At 46.5% G+C, this 25,202-nt stretch overlaps 1 protein-coding gene across 4 annotated transcripts in view; it reads left to right on the top strand.

The window, feature by feature from the left end:
- Positions 1 to 25,202, top strand: part of CCDC180 (coiled-coil domain containing 180) — a 75,949-nt gene that overhangs the window by 23,598 nt on the left and 27,149 nt on the right. For all 4 annotated transcript variants that reach the window (XM_035016261.1, XM_035016260.1, XM_035016258.1 and 1 more), the window contains 14 exons: positions 3,488 to 3,567; positions 6,034 to 6,122; positions 7,925 to 8,047; positions 9,150 to 9,323; positions 10,160 to 10,275; positions 11,422 to 11,548; positions 13,191 to 13,230; positions 13,361 to 13,836; positions 15,066 to 15,295; positions 19,810 to 19,985; positions 21,364 to 21,544; positions 22,444 to 22,590; positions 23,237 to 23,381; positions 23,555 to 23,671. In XM_035016261.1, coding sequence (XP_034872152.1) covers positions 3,488 to 3,567; positions 6,034 to 6,122; positions 7,925 to 8,047; positions 9,150 to 9,323; positions 10,160 to 10,275; positions 11,422 to 11,548; positions 13,191 to 13,230; positions 13,361 to 13,836; positions 15,066 to 15,295; positions 19,810 to 19,985; positions 21,364 to 21,544; positions 22,444 to 22,590; positions 23,237 to 23,381; positions 23,555 to 23,671 — 2,221 coding nt within the window. The remainder of the gene's footprint in view (positions 1 to 3,487; positions 3,568 to 6,033; positions 6,123 to 7,924; positions 8,048 to 9,149; positions 9,324 to 10,159; positions 10,276 to 11,421; positions 11,549 to 13,190; positions 13,231 to 13,360; positions 13,837 to 15,065; positions 15,296 to 19,809; positions 19,986 to 21,363; positions 21,545 to 22,443; positions 22,591 to 23,236; positions 23,382 to 23,554; positions 23,672 to 25,202) is intronic.

The following is a 25,202-nucleotide window of genomic DNA, read 5'->3' as shown; positions in this document are numbered from 1 at the left end:
GTGAAGGAGAGTGACAGGGCCAAAGACAGGAAAATGCATTCCCTGGCGCTTGTGGCCCCTGCTGGGAAACTCTATGTAATGGCAGAGTGTCTGCGGGCAGAGCATGGAGCTGGTGGGTGACTTGACCTGAGCTGAGGAAGTTGGGGGCAACTCTCTGAAATCAGAGGCAAGAGTGTGCATGTACAGGACCCAGCAGCTCCTTTGCAGTGAGAGTATAGAAAGAGGGGAAGCCAGGACATGATCTGTGTCTGAAGTGTGTACTGCAAACACAAGTTTGAATGTGCAACTTAGTTGCAAAGCCTTGAGCATAGAATTCCAGTGAACATCAAGAGTGAAGGTTTGGGTTTGTGGTTTGTTTGTGCAAGGAGGTCTTGGCAGCACTCAGAGCACACTGTGTAGACACCCACCTGTGTCTTCTTAACCCGCGAAGGAGCCAGGGAGCCTTATCATCAAGCCCAAGTAGCTGTCCCAAGGAACTGCCTCATATGGGGTTCCATACCCCAACCTGACGCAGAGCTCCAGGCCTTACTCCTGAAACCCCAGAGCCCCGGACCTTGCTTCTCTGTCTCTGATATAGAGCTATCAAGGGTCCTCAAACTCCCATCCTTGGGCCCCTGCTTGTTTGCAAGGAAGTTTCATTGGAACACAGCTGTGCTCATTTGTTCACATATTGTCTAAGGCTTCTTCCGCTCTACAGCAGCAGAAACGAGGAAGTTGCAGGGGCGCCTGGGTGGCTCAGTGGGTTATGCAGCTGCCTTCGGCTCAGGTCATGATCCCAGGGTCCTGGGATCCAACCCCGTGTTGGACTCCCTGCTCAGTGGAGAGCCTGCTTCTGCCCCTCCCTTGCGTACTCTTGTTCTCTCTCTCTCAAATAAATAAAATCTTAAAAAAAAAAAAAGATTCCTAGGGCCCCCAAGAGAGAGTTTTCCAAAGTCCTGGGAGAATTCCCATGGATTTTCTTGGATCCAATAAACATATATGCATATGATTTTAAAATAATTTTTAAATTCAATTTTTATTTTGGCGTAATGTTAGATTTACAGAAAACTTACAAAGATAGCACACAGAATTCCTGTACACTCCTTACCCACTTCCCCCTAATATCGTTATCTTACATGCAAAACTAAGAAATTTACTTTCATGCATTCCCATTAACTAGACGCCAGACATTTTCAGATTTCACCAGTTTTTCTACATTGCCCGTTTTCTGTCCCAGGACCCAATCCAGGACACAATATTGCACTTAGTATAATGTTTAGACTGGAGATTATGCTGTGTGCAGTCCTGTAGTTATCTTTTGCTCTTTACTGTCCCACCATAAGTAGGGTGCCCAAGACCATCCTGGGTTACACATCTTGTCCTGGTACAATCATTAATAGAATCCCTCTCTTCATTGTCAGAAATGTCCTGGTTTGGACAATAAGTTATATGGTCCTCCTTACCATATGCATCTTTCCATACCATTAAACACCACCCAAAATTTAGTGGCTTAAAACAACAAGCATTTCTTGTTTCTCAGGATTCTGGGGGTTGTTTGCCACAGGGTGTTTCCCTTAGTCTGGGCTGGCCGGGCTGAGGGTAGATGGTCTAGAATGGCCTCACTCCTATGCCCGGAGCCTGGGCTGGGACAGCTGGGGCTTCTCTGGTGGCAGCGGCAGAGGAGAGCACACAAGCCTTTCCAACACTCGGTCTCGTTTTGCTAACGTCTCATTGGCTAAAGCAAATCACGTGGCCCGGCCCAGCCCCTGGGTAGAGAAATAGACTGAGGGGAGCCCTTGAGGACGTTGGCCGGTTTTCAATCTGTCGCACTATCTTTAGTGACTTCAGAAGAGAATGCACTGTACTTTATTTAGACAGAACCCTATTGTTGGATATGAAGTTTGTTTATGATTTTTTGAGTGCTTATAAACACTACTGTTAAGCATCTGTCTTAATGCATAAACTTTGTATGCATTTATATTATCATCTCGGATTCGGTTCCTAGAAGTAGGCAAGTAGTCTTTGTCAAGTGATATGAACCATTTGTTTTTTTCCATTACGGAAATTCAGTTTTCTTTTCTTTCTTTCTTTTCTTTTTTTTTTTTTAGAGAGAAAGAGAGAGCGCATGCATGTAAGGAGGGGGTAGAGGGAGAGAGAGAATAGTAAGCCCACTCCAGGCCAGCTCCATCTCACCACCCTGAGATCATGACCTGAGGTGAAATCAAGAGTCAGAGACTTAACCAACTGAGCCACCCAGGTGTTCTCGGTATTATTTTCTAAGTAACAGACTTGTTAATATTAATAGACCTCTTATTTTTTTTAACTATTATGTTATGTTAATCACCATACATTACAGTTTTTGATGTAGTGTTCCATGATTCATTATTTGCGTATAACACCCAGTGCTCTATGCAGAACGTGCCCTCTTTAATACCCATCACCAGGCTAACCCATCCTCCCAGCCCCCTCCCCTCTAGAACCCTCAGTTTGTTTTTCAGAGTCCATCATCTCTCATGGTCCATCTCCCCTCCGATTTTCCCCCCTTCATTCTTCCCCTCCTGCTTTCTTCTTCTCCTTCTTCCCCTTCTTCTTCTTCTTCTTCTTCTTCTTCTTCTTCTTCTTCTTCTTCTTCTTCTTCTTCTTCTTCATCTTTTTGACATGTTATGTATTATTTGTTTCAGAGGTACAGATCTGTGATTCAACAGTCTTGCACAATTCACAGCGCTCACCATAGCACATACCCTCCCCAAGGTCTATCACCCAGCCGCCCCATCCCTCCCACCCCACCCTCCACTCCAGCAACCCTCAGTTTGTTTCCTGAGATTAAGAATTCTTCATATCAGTGAGGTCATATGATACATGTCTTTCTCTGATTGACTTATTTCACTCAGCATAACACCCTCCAGTTCCATCCACGTCGTTGCAAATAGCAAGATTTCATTTTTTGATGGCTGCATAATATTCCATTGTGTATATATACCACATCTTCTTTATCCATTCATCTGCTGATAGACATCTTGGCTCTTTCCACAGTTTGGCTATTGTGGACATTGCTGCTATAAACATCGGGGTGCACATATCCCTTCGGGTCCCTACTTTTGTATCTTTGGGTAATAGACCTCTTATGAGTTGTATTTTTGGCACCAGGAAATCCCCAGCAAGTCAACTGTTTCTTTGATACCTCCATAGATACTATACTATGGGGCTATGTGCCTTAAAGATGCTGCCTGTTCTGGGGGCGCCTGGGTGGCTCAGTCGTTAAGCGCCTGCCTTCGGCTCAGGTCATGATCCCAGGGTCCTGGGATCGAGCCCCGCATCGGGCTCCCTGCTCCGCGGGAAGCCTGCTTCTCCCTCTCCCACTCCCCCTGCTTGTGTTCCCTCTCTCGCTGTGTCTCTCTGTCAAATAAATAAATAAAATCTTAAAAAAAAAAAAAAAAAGATGCTGCCTGTTCTGGTAAGCAAATATTTTATTCAAGCATGGCTTCCTTGTTATATCTTCCTTCCCCAGTGACCTTCTGCCCCCCAATTACAGCAAAGCTCAGCTGACTGAATGGCAGTCTTCTCTCAACTCCCTAAATAAGCACCTTGGTAAGTGAGGTTTGTGGGATGCCACTCAGGTCTCTTCAGAACCCTGTTCATGTAGTAGCCAGTCATTTATGTGAGAGTCTATTATAAACTCAGGAGTGGGGCATGTCCCCCTGGAGGAGAGAGGGAATGCAGATGGAAGAGTGAGCTCCGAGGGTTCATATAGGATCTCCCCGTACCTTGCCTGGTAGAGCCCTTTTCCTCCCTCCCACAGCTTCCTGGTCACTGCCCAGCTGGCAGCCATGCCAGCCACATAGTCTGATCCCTGAACCTTGACCCCAGCAAGGAGCCAGAGGGATGGCTCTGATGAACTCCTGTGGGGACAGGTTGGGGGCCAGGTACTGGGCATAGGAGATGCCAAGCAGGTGGTCTTATAGTCAGAGAGACATGGGTTTGACCCCCAGCTCTGTGCTGTCCCAACTGTGTGACCTTGGGGAAGGCATGACTTCTCTTGGCCTCAAACTGCTCCTCAATATTTTTTTTTAAATGTTTTATTTATTTATTCATGAGAGTCAGAGAGAGGCAGAGGCAGAGGGAGAGAAGCAGGCTCCCCACCTAGCAGGGAGCCCGATGCGGGACTCGATCCCAGGACCCCGGGAGCATGACCTGAGCCGAAGGCAGACGCTTAACCATCTGAGCCACCCAGGTGCCCAAACTGCTCCTCAATAAAATAGGGATCCCAAGAGGAATAATAAAGGAGGCTCAGTCGATAAGTGTCTGCCTTTGGCTCGGGTCATGACCCCAGGGTCCTGGGATCAAGCCCCATGTCGACTCTCTGCCCAGCGGGGAGCCTGCTTCTGCCCCTCCCCTGCTTATGCTCTTGTTCTCTCTCTCAAATAAATAATTTTTTTTAAAAGAGTAGTTGCAACAGAGACTTTATGGCTGGCAAAGCTGGCAGTATCTACTATCTAGCCCTTTATAGAAAATGCTTGCCAAGTCTTGCTCTAGAAGATATAGGATATTTCCATCTCCTTTGAGGCTTACAGCAACCTGGTAAGGTCAGTAGTGTCATTGTCCCCCTGTGATAGAGAAGGACTCAGAGGCATAGAGAGGAGAGGTATCCTCTACGCCCATGGTCACACAGCTAATGACGTCACATCTGCACTTGACCTGGGTACTTTGGTTAAGAGTATCCATCATTGCTCCCAGGGCTCTCAGGTTTAAAACTGCAGAGGTATTATAATTATAATACCAAGGGTAAGAGCTCCAAGACCCTAAATAATAGCAATAACTGCCATTTACCAGGCACCTCCTGGGGACGGGTGCAGGGCTGGGCCCTGATACCCAGCAGGGTGTTTCCCATCCAGGGCAAAAGTCAGGCCATGCAGGATGTTACAGCAAAGAGCAGACAGGTGACCAGCATGTTTCTAGGGACAGAGCTTGGTTAAGGGTCATATGAGACCTTGCCAGGGAAGTGTTCATCCAGTCAAGAACTGCAAGGCAAGAGTTAGCCAAACCCAGGGATAAGGGGAGCTTTTCCGGCAGGAAGAATAGCATGTGAGGAGGCTCAGGGTCAAGACAGAGCTGGGGCCTTTGGGGAAAGGAGAACATGGTGGGGGAGGCTGGAAGATGCCGGGGGTGGTGGGGCCAGACTTTGCTGCCCGTGTGGCCATGTGGGGGAGGCTGGGCTTTCTCCGGTGGGAGTGGGAACCCAGGGCAAAGTTCTGAGCTGGGAGTGAGGAGGTCAGAGTGGGAAGAGATCAGAGGGGTTACAGGAGTGGAAGCACAGATCACAGTGACTTCATGGGATGGGTGGGGATGTGCTGGCCTAGGAAGCCGCCCTGGGGCTGGAGAAACCAGCTTCAGAGCTGCTCCTCTCAGTTCCATTGCATATCTTCCACACACACTCCCCCACCCCCGCCCCCGTATCCTCCATCTACCCAGCTTCCATCCACCCTGTCCTCTTCTTCAGCCCTCACCCAAAAACGACTGCCGCAGAATCTTTGTGCTGTGTTTCAGTTTCTAGAACTGCCAGGGACATTAAACTTCAGCTGCTTGTCTCAGACACCAAGAGTCACACCGAGTTTATTAGAAAGTGGGAAACAGTAGACGGGGAGGAGAGAAAACCAATCAGCCAGCTTCTGAGTGTTCTGCTAGCCTATTCACTTCTTAAGGAACTAAGCACAGATGTAATCAGTAAACTCTTGTTAATTTGCACCCTTGTTATTGTTTTATGATTCGGTGCAACCATCTGGAATTCCATTAGTCTGGAAACGGAGTCAAGAATCAGGGTTAGAATAGATTCAGAACAGATAAAGGCAACTCCTCATTCAAGGCCCTTATCTTGGGGTGTTGGGGACTTTGTGAGGAAGGAGATCCCAGCCCCTGCTCAGAATCGGGACCATGGATCTCACCTCAGTTATCTTCGCTAAAGAGAGAAGCTGCCTCCCTTGCGGAGGGGAAACTCTTTCTAATCTCCTCTCTTCCTTCTGGAAGAGCAGCTGACATGTTTTCTTTCTGCCCATGGAGATACCTACCACATGGACTGCATGATGCGGATCCGCCTGCAGTACGAGAAGACGTGGCAGGAGTGCCTGGCCCACGTGCAGAAGTGCAAGGTGGGCGTCCCTCCTGGCCCGCCCCTGCCCCCCTCCAGCCTGGATCCCCTGCTTTCCTTCCTCACGCGCCCCAGGCCTTCCCTGGCCTCTGGGCATCCCTCCGCCCAGACCCCTCCTCCCCAGCCCTTCCCACCTGTCACTCAAGGTGGAGCCCAGCCCTTCCTTCTCCAGGAAGACTTCCCTGACCCCATGGATGAAGTAATACACTCTCTGATCACGTCAGGCTTCAGCCTTGACAGTCTGTACCCCTTATAGCACTTGACATTATTGATTCAGGGCAGCTCGGATCAGGCGGGTTATTTCCAGGGCTTTGCTTTTGTAAGATAGTGCGGCCACTGCAGTCACTCCCAGCCTTCCTGTCCACCCCGCCGGCCCCTGTCAGACGGTGAGACTGTGGGTCCCTCGCAAAGCACTTCAATGACAGTGCCTGCTTTTGTGGGGTACAAGGAGATATTTGGTCAAAATGCCCTCTCCCGGCCTCCGGGCTCCAACAAGTTCCTGCTCCTCTTCCCCTCATGAGTCTGTAGAGCTTTTGTTCTGCCGCCGAGACTGTGAGGTGAGCAGAATTCACGGGGAGCAGAGTGCTTCACGGTGCTGGGCAGGGTCCGGTGCTGCGTCCCTGGGGGCTGCGCCACCTGCTTGCACAGGCTCACCTTGAATCCACGAGGTCCTGCAGGGTGGGCGTCACCAGCCCCATCTGCTGATGAGAAGACCAAGTTTGCAAAAGGCCCAAGGGCTGCCCGTTTGCTCTGTGGCCTTCGGGCCAGCCACATGCCTCTCAGTCAGCTTTTTCAGGGTGTCAAGCCTCAGAAGTAAAGCCTGGAGGGAGAGGAGAGAGGGAAGCTTTTGCCCGAGGAGAGCCTTCCCAGCACCATGCCCCTGACAGTTTCCTCCCCTCATCCAGGGGGGCAGCCTAAGACCTCCCAAGAGCCCAGGGGCCCTCAGTGCTGACCCTCATGCCCATTCTCACTTCCCTTTGTCAGGCACAGCAGGGGAATAAGTTAAAGTCAGCACATGCCCCAAGAGCGTCTTAGGCCTGACAGAGGAAGGGTGCTTGGTATTCCTATTCAGCAGCAGTGGAAGTATACAACTATAGACACTTATTTCTTTTTTAAAGATTTTATTTATTTATTTGACAGAGAGAGACACAGCGAGAGAGGGAACACAAGCAGGGGGAGTGGGAGAGGGAGAAGCACGCTTCCTGCCGAGCAGGGAGCCCGATGCGGGGCTCGATCCCAGGACCCTGGGATCATGACCTGAGCTGAAGGCAGACGCTTAACCACTGAGCCACGCAGGCGCCCCTATAGACACTTTTTATTTGTGGGAGATATTAGAGTTTGTGCATAAACCAAGGCTTTATTAATACGAAGAGACTGCTTTCCAGTTGGCATAATAGGAATTCAGTTATAGGGAGCAGGAGCCCCGTCTGACTTGTAGCCACACTGAGGCCGTAGCATGGCTGATTATGTCTCTGGGGTCTGCAGGACAACAGTTCTGAGTTCGGATCCCAGCCCCCCACTTGCCAGATGTGTGGCCTCCAGCAAGCTCCTCCACTTCTCTGAGCCTTGGTTTCCTCATCTGTCAAACAGGGCTAATGAGAATGCCTTCAGGGGATTCAGTGAGACAACAGGATAGTACACAGCGCCTGGACTCGGTGGGCGGACCGAAAAGGTGGACCATCCCCACCGCTGTGAGGGTTTCCCCGGAGGCTGGGTGAGAGGCAGACCTCAGGGAGGCAGGGCCAGGCCCCGAGGTGAAGCCCTCCCCGGTCCCAAGCCAGGCTCTGCCCTGTTCCCCTCCAGAAGCAGCTGCTGGACTGGAAAGCCTTCACCGAGGAGGAGGCAGAGAGCCTGGTGAGCCCGTACTTCTTCCAGACGGTGGGAGTGCTGCAGAGTGAGGTGGAGGAGAAGCTGGAGCTCTGGGATGTGCGTAGCTGGGGACCCGCACAGCTGGTCAGGGGCGGGGCACCTGGAGTGCCAGGCTATGAGAAGACTGGAGTCTGGGGGCCCCCAGCTTTCTTGTCACCAGTGAGTCCATCTCCCTGGTCCTGGCCGCCCCCTGGGGCGGTTCTCCGCACCGAGTGCTCCCGGCTGCCCCACGACCCCCCAGCTGCCCTCCTACGGCCATGCCGCCCCGGGGCTGGGGTAGCAGTGCTCCTCGGAGCCCTTGCTGAGCCTGCACATCCAAGGGCCACAAGGAGCAATAAGCCCCTGCCCAAGACGCTTAGAATCTGGAGCTGGGTGGAGAAACATTTTCTGCTAGGCGCCAGAGAGTAAATATTTCATTTCTCTGTGGGCTGTCAGGTCTCTGTAGTAACTTCTCACTCTGCTCTTGTCACACAAAAGCCACGGTGGGCAACGCCGGAACGGATGGATGTGGCTGCGCTTCAAGACAATTTTATTTGTGAACACTGAAGTTTGAATTTCATATAATTCAGTATCTTTGTGGATTTTTTTTTTTTTTAAGCCGTTAAAACATGTAAAATCTCTGCTTAGCTCTCAGGGCCACAAAAAATGGTAGAGGGCCAAATTTAGTTCCTAGGCTAAGTTTGTTGACCCCTGGCACCAATGAGAGCATAAAATACATCCATAAAATGGGGAGAGGTGAGGATTTAACAGCAGAGAGTGGTGTTTGGCTCAGATGCTAAGAATCAGGGAACTCCAAAGAAGGAAAGCTGCCCAGGCTGGTGTCTGGGCGGCTCCTGCTTTCTTTGAGGCCCCGCACTTCTCCTTCTTCCCACGAGTGACTTCAGTGGATATGGGACAGGTCTAGAGATGGGACTTCGGGGTCAGCCAGGCTGAGGGCATGGCTTTGGGCAGACCAGAAGCTGTTCCAGAGGAGGGAGGGCCGTGAGCCAAAGTGTGACCCAGGAAGATGACCCCGAGGGATGGTGCCCAGGCAGCGACGGCCAGTCCTTAGAGAGGTGGGGCCTCTACTGGCTGGCGAGGGAGCCCTGTGAGGGGGGCCTTCTCCTCACCCTGGGCCAGTTGGCCTTCAAGTCCCCTTCTCTGGGTTCTGCCGCTGCAGAAATCCTTTGAGGGCCTGGCAAAGCAGACAGAATGTCAGAGCTCGGGTCTCTTCAGCTACTTCCAGGAGGCCGTGCAGCTGTGGGAGGCACATGAGAGCGTGCTGTCAGCGCAGGATCTGGAGCTGGAGAAGAGGATGGAGCAACAGCAGCACAAGCACAGCCTGGAGGAGCAGGTGTGGCTCCGAGTGCCCCAGGGAGCCCCGGCGGGGACAGAAGAGAGGGCCACACCCAGACGGTCGGCTGCTCTGCTTGGTGGCCTATAGCCTCAGCCGGCATTCAGATTAAGAAAAAAAAAATCCCACCATATTTATGGTATCATAAATAAAAATTAACCCCAAACTTATCTGAGACTGAAATGTAAAACCTCCAGCTATAAAACTTACACAGATGGAGAAATCAAGGCTCACCTTGGTCATGGGCTGGATGGGAGTGGAAGAAATATGCCTGCCAGGTCTGGGCTAGTGATGGGTCCTTGGACTCAAATGTGTCTGTAAGAGAGTGTGCATGAGAGACAGACAGACTAGGTGGGGGGGGGGCGGTGTACAGAGCATCTACCTATGGCAGTCAAACCGTGCCCACAGGAAATGAGCTGGGCCCCCACCCCACCTGCCTTCACACAGTCTAGGGAGTGGAGGGGCACACCCAGCATGTGATTTTAAATACAACTGGTGTCGAGGAGAGCATGGGACAGGCGCCTTGGGAAGGTGTAGCTGGGGCCTGCCCAGGTGGGGTGGGTATAAGGGACATGTCCCTGAGGAGTCCCATCTGAGCTGGGTCTAAAATAGACAGAGAAGAACATTATCGACAGAGAGAAGAGCCCAGGGCATTGAGGGTAAGTGTGGTGGCACATTTGGTGCCCCCTTTTGTAGGAAAAAGTCCTGCATTTGCTCTGAGATTCCTGCCCCTCCGTTCTGGTGGTGGGGTCTCTGCATGTCACTCACAGGCACTCTGCGAGTTTTGAGTTTGGTAACTCACATCTGCTTCCTCCTATTTTGGGTGTGGCTGCCAGGCCCAGGAGGCCCACCTTGATAAGCTCTTGGACCAACTGAGGCAGCAAAGCCACGAGGAAACACTGAAGATTCACCTGGAAAAGGCCAAAGATTTCCTGAAGAATATGAAATACAGGTAGGCAGACCAGATCCCAAAAGACAGAAGGGAATGGCCTGAAATTCATATTCAAGATCAGAGGTTGCCTGCTTAGGAGCCCAGGGTGTGCTCAGTAAGCTCAAGATTAAAATGTTGCCTTTAGCTTTGGAGAATTCCTAGTGGTCCTTTGCAGCTCTGCTCTCAGCCAACACAGAAGCTTTCAGAAGAACTTTGATCTAAAAAGTTTATGGAGGGAGATTTCAAGGCCTTGTAGTTTAAAGGTCAAGAGCATGGGCCCTCCCACTACCTTTTCAGATTTTAAAACATAGGTGCTCTTTGTTAAAGAAAAAAAAAGTTAACTAATCCAAACATGTAGAAATTTCCCCCTCATTCCTGTCCACCTCTTCCTTTTCATGGGTATATACCTTTATTTATGTGGATATAAACACATATACAGTGTTTTTTAAATAAAGGTTGGATTATGCAATGCAATGCAAATAGATCTCTAACTGCAGATAGATGTCCGTTTTCTAATGACCATGCAGAATTCATCAATATGGGTGCTTCATAATGGTCTAACCATCTCCCAGTTGTTTAGCTTTTTAAGATTAGTTCCAATTTCTCAATGTTAAAAACAGTACTCTGAACTGTCTTGTATCTTTGTGCCATTGTACAACTAATTTTATAGGGACCATTCATAGAAATGAAATTGCGCTGCCAAATGATTGCAATACTTAGCTTCAGTACTTAGTTTTCAGAAGTGTATCTTGAGGCAATATCTCCTCCCCCTGCCCCCCCCAGGCGTGTCTCCTTACCTGGGAAACAGATAAAGGCCTGATCCCTTGGGCACTGGAGTGTTTGGTGTGATGATGTAGGTAAAGTTCAAGGACAGGGTTAGGACTGTGGACAGGAAATGGGAACCCATGTCCCAACAGAGAACTCTCCTGGTGTGTGTTTTCCAAATGTTCTAGGAAGAGTGTGTATTCCTTGTAGGATCAGAAAAAGAGCAAAACAAACCAAGGATTGCCAGAGTGAAAGGAAACACAGACAGTGGCTCTGTGTGGAGCGAACTGCAGCCCCCAGCCCATCTTCGAGCGGCCTGGGGCGGGGCTCTTGGTCAGGGTCTCCCACACTTGGTGGAGCGGCCCCCGCTTAGACAGTGGTCTCGCGTACTCCCCCTCCCAGGTATGAGTGTTTCCACAAGCTCCTGACAAAGGAGGTGATGGAGTACCCCGTGATCATACTGAAAGAACTGAACTCCTATAGCTCCACCCTCAGCCGACACTTCTACGTTCGCGAGATCTTTGAACAGGTATGGAAAGTGGTGCAAACACCCAGGCACTCCCCGGGAAGCAAAGTGGAAAGGATATCTTCTAGCTCTGATCTGCCTTCACTTTGTAAGCCTTCACGAACCCCTGCTGAGTTAGACTCTGTGAGAACAGCAAGGGGTAAGAAGCTGAAGGCGTTTCTAAAAGAGACCATCTCCTCCTTAGATTAAAAGAGGTTGAAGGGCTCTGAATTCAGGCCTCAGGCTTGTATGGAATTATGATGAAAAGACTATTTTCTAGGACTCTGAGTTCCATTCATCCTCCCCACCACTGCCACATAACCCTCCTAAAATACCGCTCAGACCTGCCCTCTCTCCGGCTCAGAAGTACCCCCCCCCCACTGCCCCGCCCAACTCTGCCGCCCCTGCCAAACCCAACTCACAGTCCTAGATGACCACAGAGGCCCCCACGTCTGGTTCCCATCTTGCCCCTGGCCTTCCTCAGCCTACTCCTCTGCTGGCAGCCTTCTGTCTCCACACCTCCCAGAGCCTGCCAGCCTTCCACTGCCAGGGACAAGTGTCCCAGCCACTCACGTTCCTCACCCCCTGTCCACTCTCCTCTCTCTGGGTGTGCTTGTATGTTGGTTGCCGGCAAAGACAGGAGTGCAGAACATCCAGAGTAGGTGTTTCCTGAAGGACAGGTATGTCTCACTAATTTTGATTCAGCTTCACTTGCCCTTCACACAGTGTCTTCCATGTGATTCAGACACAGTGAATGCTCCCTGGGTAAATGCACGACTACCTGGAATGTCCTGGTCTGACCCTCCTAGAGTTTGTCTCTTTCCCACACAGCCAGCCAGAGTCCTGCGTGGCCAGACCTGACACTGCTTGCGGTTATCACTGAACCTAGCTGAGGCTTTCTCATGTATATGGGGGTCCCCAGCTCCTCAGAGAATCCCCCCAGAGAGGAGGGATCTCTGTTTCATTGTTGATAAATGCTTCCTCTGGCACCTAGGTTGAGGTGGCACTCAAGCTATAGGAGGGGGAGCTCACCATCTGCACTTTGAGATCATCTGGTTACCTGGGTTCAAGTTGAGGTGCTATTATGATCTCCATGGCACAAGGGAGGACATTGAGCCCCATAGGGCTTAAGGAGTTTGGCCAAGGTCACGCAGCTTGAAAGGAGCTGGGATTCAAATCCAGACCTGCACTCTACAGCCCACACTATTATCCATGGCACAGTATATTCATGACTACATCTAGAGTCTGTGAAATGGAATTTGTAGGCTTAATGAAGGGGCTCCCAGATCACATAAATCATGTTCATTCTGTATGTTCACATTCAGCACTGGGAGCAGCAGATTTCTGCCCCTTTGTCTGCATCCTTCAATTTATACTTTCTTGCTTTTTGCCTTGGATCACTACAAAAATGTGAGAATGAGAGTTTATTTACTCATGCCTATTATGTGATAGAAAGATTTGCTAGCCTGCCTGGGATTAAGGCAAACTGATTCCCTGGTTTGGGAACACTCTGATTACCCCAGGAAAATAAGTAGTCAAGGCCCACATCAGATGCTGAAGGGGAGGGGTGGGTGCTTCTACTTAAATGAGAAGAGATGCCCTTAGACGTGGCACTCCGGAGAAAAGCAGTGCTGCTCACTCAGTGCCCTGTGGTTTTTCTTTGTAGACCTTGGATGGAGAAGTCATTTTCAAACTCAGGGAACCAGGTAACACTATTATAATTCAAGTCTAATCCTCTCTGACTTCACTCTTGTACATTTGTGGGCTGGGTGGGCCCAATCCAGGCTACCTTGGTAACCTGTTTTTCCTTGTGCTTTTGGGGTTGGTCATCAACAGAAGCACACGAAAAGCACTTCCAGGAGAGTATGAGAAAATGGAGAAGCAAGCAGAGGGCTAAAGTGGAAATGAGCAAAAGTGAGGAAGGTGAAAGTAGCGGGACAAGTCCCTCCAGGCCAGCAGAAGACACAGAAGAAGATGACCGAGGATTTGAGTCTTCCTTAACTGAAGAGATGGCAGTGAGCCAGCAGGAACAGTCTGTACTGAGTGACAAGATGGATGAGTCCAGTGAGGAATCTGTTCAGGAATCAGAAAAAATGCAAGTTGAAAGAGACAGCTCCTTAAAATCATCCCTGAACCAGGAAAATGTGATGATTCAAGAAGAGGAGATGGAGGAGGAGAAAAGGAAGGAGGAGGAAGAGAAGGCAAAGGTGGAGGAGAGGGAGAAGGAGAAGAGGAAGAAGAAAAAGAAGAAGAAGGAGGAGGAGAAAGAGGAGGAGGAGGAGGAAGAACATGAGAGTTTATTTATGGATGAGGTAGGCCAGCAATGGATCCATTCTTGGGTATGGGGAAAGCGTGCTAGGCTCACTCTGCATATCCCTAATACAAGCTGGGGTCCCCAGTGATGCAGTCTCCATTGGGATTTATAAATGTATGCACGTCTTTTATTTTGTCAACAGGAATCCAATTCTTATCTCACAACAGTGCTTTTTAAAATTCACTTTTTTCTCCTAACATCTTATACTGCAACTTACTCTGAAGTCACCCCTTAACTGTATGGCTTTCCTTGTCCTTCCCTGGTCATCTCTTTCCCAGCTCTTCTTTCCTATATAGACCAACCTAGTCTCTCCATTCCCTCTCTCTTCCTATTCTCTTGTGAAGCAGAAAAGACCCATATCCAAGTTGGCAGACAGAGCTCTCCTTGGAGTGCAGGGAATTTACTCTCATATTAATAAATTTGTCCTCAAAACACATTCCAATTCATAGACCAGTAACTTGAATTCCATAATCATGAAATTGCAAGACTATCTTCCTACATTGCTGTAGAAGAATTGGCTTAGGAGACTTGTTTTTGAGCAAGGATCCCAAATTCAAATGCCCACAGCCATGTAATAGAAAAGAGGTCTGGAGACCAACTGTAAAATAGTGACAAGTGGTGAAGACGATTGTCTTAGTCTGTTGGGACTGCTATAACAGAATACCATAGACTGGGCAGCTTATAAACAACAGAAATTTATTTCTCACTGTTCTGGAGACTGGGAAGCCCAAGATCAGGGTGCCGACAGATTTGGTGTGTGGTGAGGTCCCACTTCCTGGTTCGTAGACAGCCATATTCTCACTGTGTCTTCATATGGTCGAAAGAGCCAACTCTTTTATAAGGGCACTAACCCCATTCATGAGGGCTTTTCCCTCCTGACCTAATCACCTCCTAAAAGCCCACCTCCAAATAGCAACACACTGGGGATATGAATTTCGGAGAGCACCTACCATTTAGTCTAAGGCACCTGTGCACTCATTACTCAGCTCCAGTCAATAATGCCATGTGGGAATGGAGACTCAGAATTGCCAGATTTTCTGATTTTTAAGAGAAATCCGAAATCCAAATTCTTTAGAATTTCCTGATTTTGAAAGCACTATGTTGGGCAAAAAATAATTACAGGCACGATTCAGCCCACAGGTTTACAACCTTGATATCAAGGATCCTGTGGTTGGATCCCCAGGTCTGTCTGATGACGTCAAGTCTAAAGTCTCCTCTTCTGCATAGGCTGAAGCCCAGGAAGAGAATCTGGGGAAGATCTCCGATGAGGACATGGAGTCCTTCACAACCTCCAGCGGACACACTTATTTTGTCTTCCTAACCCTGGAACAAAAAGAAGAGAATTGCAAGAAGCCCCATTCCAACCTTTCTACCATTCTCATCAATGACATTTCCAGTGCCAACTTCCTAGAACAAGTGATCATTCCATCCAGACTAGTTTTACAAATTAAGAAACAGTGAGTAGAAACCCATTTTATTCTCATTCTCCTGTCCTAAGTTTATTAACAAGGTGAGGTATTATAATAAAAGATTGGACTAGTTTCAGCTTGAAAAAGAAAATATGTAGGCAACTGAGGGTTGAGGTGAGAAACAATGAAAAAAAAATAGTAAATTTCCAGGAATTATTTGTAGTCACAGATATTTTCTGTGAGAGTAACCCGCTCCGCCTGTCCCAGGATGCCTTGCTGGCCTGGGCCTTGTACATAAGAAATAGTGTTTTCCCTGCAAGATTTTAGAACCCCTGGCACATGTGGAATCTTGCGGTTTCCCTTTCTTCCTTCCTTCCCTTTTTTTTTTTTTAAATAATTATGTAGCTATAGACCCTAGGTATGAGTTTATATCAGCATAGTGTTTGGCTCTGGTTATATGACACATTAATTGCCGAAAATTAGAAAATTGAAAAAAGTACAATGAAGAATATAAAAATGACCCATGATTCTACCACTGAGAATTTATCTCCCCTAAATCCCAAGTTTCTGGGCCTCTGTGTTTGAATTTGGACCCAATGTGGAAATTTGCAGTTGGCTTTAGGATAGCGTTTCCATTGCACTCCTGACTCTACAATGTCATAGCTAGGACTAACCAGCTAGAGATCACCTGATTAGTCTACCTCCTATGTGTAGACATGGGCAGGGAGTAGAAGGAGTTAAGTCAGGCTTTTGGACTCTTCTCTTTCACCTCAGCATCATCTCACCTTGAAAATGTCTCTTTACTTGAAACGCATCCTTTCTCCTTCTCTGTCACAAGCCATTGTCTGTCTTCTCCTTAAAGAAAAAAAGCAAGGACCACCACAAGAGCTAATATTTTTTGAGAGAATTTAATACTCTCAATAACTATGAAAGAGGTACTATCATTAGCCTATGTTACAAAGAAACTGAAGCTCAGGGAGTTAGTAATTTGGATAAGATCTCTGAGCTAAGAAGTAGTTGGATCTAGGATATGAATCTAGACCATGTGATTCCAGAGTCTTGAACCAAACACTATGCCATCTGGCCTTGGAATTAACCAGAAAAAGTTCTGTGTCAAACTAATTGGATTTGCATGTTGAAGGATACAGTACTGAAAAGTATGGAAATCATGCATTAATGAATCATCCAAAGGGAACACACCTGGTAACCAGTAGCCCCTCCCCCAAATAGAACATGACCAACTCTCCAGGAGCCCCTTCATGTATTCATCTCTAGGCACTGCCCTCTCTTCCTTAAGGATAGCAAATATTCTAACTTCTTTTGCTTGTTTTTGAACTTTATTTAAATAGAATCATAGAAAATGTACTCTTTTATGTTGGAATTCTTTCATTATATTTGTGAGATTCATATGTATTTTTGAATGTGGTTTCAGCTCATTTTTATTTCTGTGTGGTATTCCATTATAAAAATACATAACCCATTTTCTTTATCCATTCTACTACTGAGGCACGTTTGGAGTGTTTTTTATTGGGGAATGGAACAATGCCACCCTGAACATTCTTCTTCTTTTTTTTTTAAGTTCAATCAGCCAACGTATAGTACGTCATTAGTTTCTGATGTAGTGTTCAATGATTCATAAGTTGCGTGTTACACCCAGTGCTCATCACATCATGTGCCCTCCTTAATACCCATCACTTGGTTACCCCATTCCCCCAACCCCCTTCCCTTCTGCAACCCTCAGTTGTTTCCCAGAGTCTAGAGTCTCCCATGGTTTGTCTCCCTCACTAATTTCTTCCCATTCAGTTTTCCCTCCCTTCCCCTATAGTCCTCTGTGCTATTCCTTATATTCCACATATGAGTGAAACCATATGATAAATGTCTTTCTCTGCTTGACTTATTTCACTTAGCATAATACCCTCCAGTTCCATCCATGTCGATGCAAATGATAGGTATTCATCCTTTCTGATGGCTGAGTAATATTCCATTGTATATATGAACCACATCTTCTTTATCCATTCATCAGATGAAGCACATGTTGGCTCCTTCCAGTTTGGCTATTGTGAATATTGCTGCTATGAACATTGGATGCATGTGCCCCTTCTTTTCACTACATCTGTATCTTTGGGGTAAATACCCAGTAGTGCAATTACTGGGTCATAGGGTAGCTCTATTTTTAATGTCTTGAGGAACCTCTATACTGTTTTCCAGAGTGGCTGTACCAGTTTGCATTCCCACCAACAGTGTAAGAGAGTTCCCCTTTCTCCACATCCTCGCCAACATTGTTGTTCCCTGTCTTGTTAATTTTAGCCATTCTAACTGGTGTAAGGTGGTATTTCATTGTGGTTTTGATTTGTATTTCCCTGATGGCTAGTAATGTGGAGCATTTTTTCATGCGTCTGTTAGCCATTTTTATGTTGTCTTTGGAGAAGGTGTCTGTTCATGTCTTCTGCCCATTTCTTGTCTGGATTATTTGTTTTTTGGGTGTTGAGTTTGATGAGTTCTTTATAGATCTTGGATACCAGCCCTTTATCTGATATGTCATTTGCAAATATCTTCTCCCATTCCATGGGTTAAATATTCTTGTACAAGTCTTTTGGTGAACATATGTCTCCATTTCTGTTAGATATATAACTGAGAGTGGAATTGTTGGGACATAGGGTTATATGTATGTCCCTCTTGAGAAGATACAACCAAAAGATACTACCAAAGAGTTTTCAAAAGTGATTTTGTTTTAACAGTTTCCAACAGTGTGTGAGAGTTCCATTTGTTCCACATCTTCATCAACACTTGGTATTGCCAACAGTTTTTGTTTTAGCCATTCCAGTGTACATGTAGTGGTGTTTCATTGTGGTTTTAATTTGCATTTTCCTGAAGAGTAATGATGTGTACCTTTTCATATACTTGTTGACCATTTGGTTATCTTTTCTGAAATGCCTAGTCAAATCTTTTGCCCATTTTTTCCTGGTGGATTGTCAATCTTTTTTCTTATTAATTTATGTGAGTAAGTTACCTATCCTAGATATGAGGTTTTTGTTAGGTAAATAAGTGGCAAATGTTTATCCCTCTCTGTGCTTGCCTTTTTTTTTTTTTACTCACCTAAAGGCATCTTTTGATGAAAAGAAATTCTTATTTGTAATAAGGTCCTATTCATCAACATTTTTTCATTAGGGTTAGTGTACTTTCTATCTTATCCAAGAAATCTTTGCTTGCCCTAAGGTCGTGAAAGTATCCTCCTATGGTATTTACTACAAATGTTATTGTTTTAAATTTCCGCATATAGATGTAAAATCCACCTGGAATTAATTTTGTTTATGTGTGAGATAGGAGTCAGATTTCTTTCTAAATGGATAACCACTTGACCCCAGAAGACTCTCCTCTCCCCACTGTTCTGCCGCACTTCCTTTCTATTTCTCTGTGTATCTATGCTTGCATTACTGCCTCACCCTGCCTGATTACTGTAGCTTTATAGTAAGTCTTAATAACTGGTAGTGTAAGTTCTCCAACTTTGGCCTTCTCCTCAACTATCCTTGGCCATTTGCATTTCGGCATAAACTTGAGATCAGCTTATCAGTTTCTGGAAGAAGACATCTGCTGAGCTTTTTATTTTTATTTAATTTTTTTAAAAAGATTTACTCATTTATTTTAGACAGTGTGTGTGCACGCAAGGTGGGGAGGGGCAGAGAGAGAGAATTTTCAAGAAGAATCCCCACTGAGCTTAGAGCCTGACGTGGGGTTTGATCTCATGACCCATGAGATTATGACCTGAGCCGAAACCAAGAGTCAGATGCTTAACCAACTGAGCCACCCAGGTGTCCTGATTGCATTGAATCTATAGATAAATTTTATTGAATTGAATCTATTGATAAATTTGGGGGAAAACCAACACTTTAACAATACATAGCCATCTTAACAATTCATAAATTTTGATAAGGAAGAAGTGATGAGTTGGGAAAAATATTTACAGCTCACATCACAATCAAATGACCTCATGTTCCCAATATATAAGGAGTGCCCATATAAAGAAATTGATAAGAAAAACAGCATCTACACAATGGAGAAATGGGCAAAAGATATTAATGGATAGTATGTAGAAAAAGAAATTAAATAGGCTTAAACACATGCCAGTATGCTCAGTTTCGGTCAAACCATGATGAAATTGACAAATTCAAAAGCTTGGCAATCTGCTCTGAGGCTGTGGAGAAATGGGAACTGTTATTGCAGATGGCAGTTCCGGCTGCCTTGCCATGAAAGCAGGTCAGTCATATCTTCAAGAACCACATATGTATTCTAGCCTTTGATTCAACAATTCCAGTTCAGGGAATGTATCCTATAGAAATTTTACACTTGACATTGCAGCCTTTTTTGAAGAACAGATGGTTGGAAACCATCCAGTGTCCTCCAGCAGGAGTCTGGTTAAATTCATGATGGTCTATCCAGACAAAGGAATATAACATAGTTGGGAAATAAAATAAGGAAGAAGTGAAAGGGGGAAGAACTTTCTGTATCGATATGAAAAGCTCTCTCCAGCTGGCAGAGCTGACCCTCACTGGTCTCTCCCTCAGACTTCGAGCTGGCTTTTTCGATCACCTAGAGAAGTGGTTTGACCAATGTGTCCTCAAAACCCGGGTCATGGTGACCACCAAGATCAATGAACTGGAATCAGAATTGGAGCTGCGTCAGCATCTGCATGAGCCAAGAGCCAAGCGCATTGAAAAGGACATCCATAATGTCAGGGCAGGTAGAGACCCACCTGGAGTCTGTGCCACCGCGGTTCTACATTCATTAGGTGCCCCTGTGTGAGGGTTCCACCCCTCAGGCTGGCAGACAAGGCAGTACTCAGAACCCACATTTGAAATTAAAAAAAAATTTTTTTTAAACAGAACTTTAGATACTAGAATGAAGAGTACTGTCCTGTTCTAGCTGTGTGAATACCAGATCTGCTCACACACCTATCGGATACATACCTGCATAGCAGGTGCTCTAGAGGCAAGCTTGTAGCTCAGGAATCAGAGCTATTAGGATCGGCCTCTCTAGCTGTGTGACTCTGGACATGTTACCTGACCTCTCTGATCCCTCCCTTACTTGCAGAAGGGGATATTGTTTGGTGGTAATTAACTCTTTCTGAAAGGGTACAGTGAGGAATCATGAGCAAGTGGTACCCATTAATTTAAGCTCACAATTTATAACTGAAAAAGAGGTGCCCTTTCTCTCTTAGGCAGAGGGCTCCATTAGAGGGTGGCATACTTTTAGTTGGATCCTCGATGACCCTGTTGGGTTTTCAGTTGGGTCACACTTCAGACTTTTTCATAGACCCTTTGAGCTCCCAGAGTGACCCCACATGGTCCCAACCAAACTCCTCCTGCCTGGAACAGTGACAGAGTTATGGAATCAGACAGCCTGGCCTGGAGTCCCTGTGCTTGTGGCCTGGGGAGCCCTGCGTGGTTTTGGAACCTCATTGTGTTCATCTGGAAAATGTGTGCATTAAATATAAATATAAATTGAGATGCTCTATGAAGGCTGATTTCCTGCCCCTTCCCTGGCTCCCTGCCCCAGTGCACAATGGGGAGATTGAGGTCAGAGAAACAAGGTCCCTGCACTCATTTTTGGCAGAGCTGGGATGACCGCACTTGCACCTGCAGGCAGTAGGAAGACAGGGTGGCTGACCTGGGGCTATTTGCCAGCTCTAAAGGCCTCTGATGGAGCCCTTGAAGCCAAATCCTCGTTCCATTTACTCCACCCTAGAAGTCCTTTGGAATTCAAGCTCCCTGGAAAGAGCAGCCACTGATAGACAGGAACAAACTCTGACGACCTTGCCCAGTGTCTGTGCTGGCTGTTTTCTCCAGACTCTCTCACCACAATCCCCACCTTTCCCAACCCCCTCTACCCAACCCACCTGCTCCTGGGTGTCTTCACATGCAGGGACCCCCCCTGCTCACAGCCTGGACAGCCTCCTCTCCAGTTAGAGACCCTGGGGCAGTCTCAGATTGGCCTCTCTCAGATCTGCACCCATTCCCAAGCCAAGCCCTGGCGAGGGCAGCGGTCGCCATCCAGGAGAGGAACGTCCTGAGGTGACCTGAGATCCCAGAGGGCCTCAGCTCCCCCTTGTCCTTTTTCAGCTGAGCTCTTGCTTCATCAAGAGCGGCTGGACAGCCACTGTGCTGGGGTGACTGAGACGCTAAGGAAGGAGAGGCTGATGTTCTGCCAGTTCCAAGAAGAGCAAAACATAAAGAGCAAAAACTTCCGCCGCAAGATTTACGACATGGAGCACATCTTCTTGAATGCCACAAAGAGCCAGAGGTGAGGTTCCTGGAATCCCAGACACGAGATGTCAGCCTTTGGCTGCTCCATCCTGGTGGATACGAGTCAGTTGTCCAGGCCCCACAGCAACCTTCTCTTTTCAGCTCACCTCTTCACACAAGTCAGAGTCTTAACTGTGTGAACCGTCTGGTGGGGAGCTGGGGGCTGGGTGAACAGCCAGGGAGAGAAAAAAGGTCGCACATGGTCAGGATGCAGGGATGCTACTAACCTGCCCTGAAATGTCCATGTGGGGAAAGCCCACTTCCATCAAGGGGGATCAGGAAGAGCTTCCTGCAGGAGGCCGCCCACTCCCCCCAGCCTGGAATGGAGGAAGGTGAAGAGGAGACAGAATTTTCCCCTCAGGAAGGAGCACTGGCCCAGCTTGAGGTGAGGATGTGCTCACGGCAGAGTGAGGGGTTCCAAGGAGGCCATTCAGGGATTTGAGATGGAGCCCTCATTCAGGTAACAGGTGAGGAGCCCTCACAGGTGTCCGGTACACAAGAGGCTGCTGGTTAGGGTGGACTTAAAGGTAAAGAGGAAACTTGCAGGGTGCTCCTTCGGGAGAGCACCAGCCCCAGGAGCCACATTGCTGGGGGTTAGAGAAAGACAGATCACTGCAGGGAGGCTGAAGATCCAGTGGGACCTGGGGATTCCTTTAGTAATTTGGTGGCAAGGGCTAGAGAGAGGAGAGGGATGTCCTCTGCTACAGCACATGGAGAGTTCCACACTGTGTCCTGCACACACTGGCATTTTGAATTTCCTTTTAGCCTCTTTTTCTACCCAGAGGAACATGGCCGTGGTTCTGTGGCTCCACAGCTGCGCACAGCAGTGGAGCTCAGGCAGCCCCAAGGCTGCCCTTCCACACCCGGGTCACCCCCCTGCCCTCCTGTGTCCCACAGGCTGGTTAGTCTCAGCAGCACGCTGCACCGGGAGCTGCTTAGCTATGTTGATGTCATCCAGGTGTCCCTGCGCAGCTTCCGCCAGTACTTGGAGGAGAGCATGGGCAAGCTTCGCTTAACCAACATTGAGTTCATCAAGCACTGCAGGTGAGAGCCTGCATCTGGGGCCCCTGTGGGCACTGGGCGTTCTCTCTTGAGAAGTGGTCTTGTTTTCCTTACTTTTTTATTGTGACAAAATATATGACTAAAACTGTGCATTTTAACCATTTTTCAGGTGGACAGTTAGTTCAGTAGCATTAAGTACATTCACATTGTTGTGCACTATCCCTCTCCAAAATTTTTCATCTTCATAAACTGAAACTCTGAATGCATTAAACACTAACTCCCACTCTCCTCCCCCAGCCCCTGGTAGTCATAATTCCATTTTTTGTCTCTGTGAATTTGACTATCGTAGGTGCCTCATATAAGTGAAATCATACAGTGTTTGTCCTTTTGTGTGTCTGGCTTATTTCACTTAACATAATATCTTCAAGAGTCATCATATAGCATATGTCAGAATGTCATTCCTCCTTAAGGCTGCGTACTACTCCATTGTGTGTAAACACCACATGTTGTTTCTCTGTTCCTCCCTTGAAGGACATTTGGGTTATTTCACTGCTTCTCTCTTTGAATCACCTGTATTCATTTTTCTGTGATCCTATAGTTTCTAAAGCTTTGTCAACCACAGGTTTTGGGATGGGTGGGAAGTTTCAGGTCTGATCAGTGGTTTGTATTTCTCTCAAACTATTTTCAGATTGTTTTCTGAGGGAGGCAACTTTTCTTCTGAAGAAATTGACTTACTGTGTCATCGACTGGAGAAGGAAGCTTCCCGAATAGAGTTTGTTGAAAGTTTAATCATGATCAACATGGAGAAGATGGAGAGTGAATACCTGGACCAGGTCAGGGAGTCCTGCCCCTGACCTCCAGCCAGGCTCCCAGGTCACCCTTGCTCATTGCCTGATGGGTCTGCCAAGCCCCCTTTTTCAAAAAATTGAGCCCGTCCCCCTCTGGTTCCAAAGTCTGTAGGTTCCAAATTAAACCCCCCTCCTTTACTTTTTATATATCTTTACAGGCCAATGATGTCATCAACAAATTTGAAAGCAAATTCCATAATCTGGCTGTGGACCTTATTTTCATAGAGAAAATCCAGCGGTTGCTGACAAATCTGCAAGTGAACATCAAGTGTGAGGTAGGACAGATTCATTCTTCACCTGCATGCTAGACACTGTCCCAAGTGCTGGGGATACGACTGTGGGCTCTGCCCCATGGGACTTGAACTCTAGCCAGGGAGACAGATATTAAATCATAATAGCCTCTAGGATTCATTGCGTTATTATGCACCATATATCCTGCTAACTGACTTATTTTGATCAGCTGTGTTAGTCCTCCGAAGAACTTGTTTTTTCCCCCTATTTTAGAGACAAAGCAACTGAGGCAGAGAGTAATTAAGTGACTTAGACAAGAGCACAGAACTCTTGAATGTGAAACCAAAATGTGAACTGAAGTCAATGATCTTAAATAAACAAACTAACTGTACACCTCTAGGAACTAGGAAAAAAAAAAATTAAACCCAAAGTTAGCAGAATGAAGGAAATCACAAAGATCAGATCAGAAATAAATGAAACAGAGACCAGAAAAACAATAGAAAGGATCAGTGAAACTAGAGATGGTTTTCAACAATAAACAAAATCAACTAACCTTTAGCTAGACTAAGAAAAAAGAGACAAGACTCGAATAAAATCAGAAATGAAAGAGAAGACAGTGCAACTGATACCGCAGAAATACAAGAATCTTAAGACTACTATGACTAACTATATGCCAACAAATTGGATAACCTAGAAGAAATGGAAAAAGTTCTAGAAACAAAGCTACCAAGACTGAATTATGAACAAATAGGAAATCTGAAGAGACCAATAATGAGTAAGGAGATTGAATCAGTAATCAAAAACCTCCCAAAAAAGAAAACTTAGGACCTTATGATTTCATGGGTGAATTCTACCAAACATTTAAAGAAACCTTAGCACCAATTCTTCTCAAACTCTTCCAAAAAAATAGTATAGGAGGGAATACTCCCAAATTCATTTTACAAAGTCAGCATTACCCTGATACCAAAGACAGATAAGAACACGATAAGAAAACTACAGACCAATATCCCTGATGGATATAGATGCAAAAATCCTCAACAAAATATTAGCACACCAAATTCAACAGCACGTTATATATTATGATCAAGTGTCATTTATCTCTGGGTTGCAAGGATGGTTCTATATATACAAATCAATCAATGTGACACCATATTAATAGAATAAAAGATAAAAATCATTTAATCATCACAATAGATGCAAAAAAAAGCATTTGACGATGTACAACATCTTTTCTTGATAAATTTGTTAAATAAATTAGATAAAGGAGGAACATACCTAAGTATAATAAAGGCCATATGTGACAAGCCCACAGCTAGTATCATACTCAACAATGAATGGTTGGAAGTCTTTTATCTAAGATCAGGAACAAGACAAGGGTGCCCCCTTTCACCACACCTATTCAACATAGTACTGGAAATCCTAGCCCGAATGATCAGGCAAGAAAAAGAAAAAGCATTCAAAAGAAAAGGAATAAGTAAGATCATCTCTGTTTACAGAACATATGATCTTATATATAGAAAATCCACCAAGAAACTGTTAGAACTGATCAACAAATTCAGCAAAGTTGTAGGATAC

The sequence above is a fragment of the Mirounga leonina genome, unplaced genomic scaffold, assembly GCF_011800145.1.
Source record: "Mirounga leonina isolate KUSES-001 unplaced genomic scaffold, KU_Mleo_1.0 Mir_170, whole genome shotgun sequence".
NCBI classification, from domain to species: Eukaryota; Metazoa; Chordata; class Mammalia; order Carnivora; family Phocidae; genus Mirounga; species Mirounga leonina.
The sequence above is the reverse complement of the archived record's forward strand: the minus strand, read 5'-3'. Positions and strand labels throughout refer to the sequence as shown.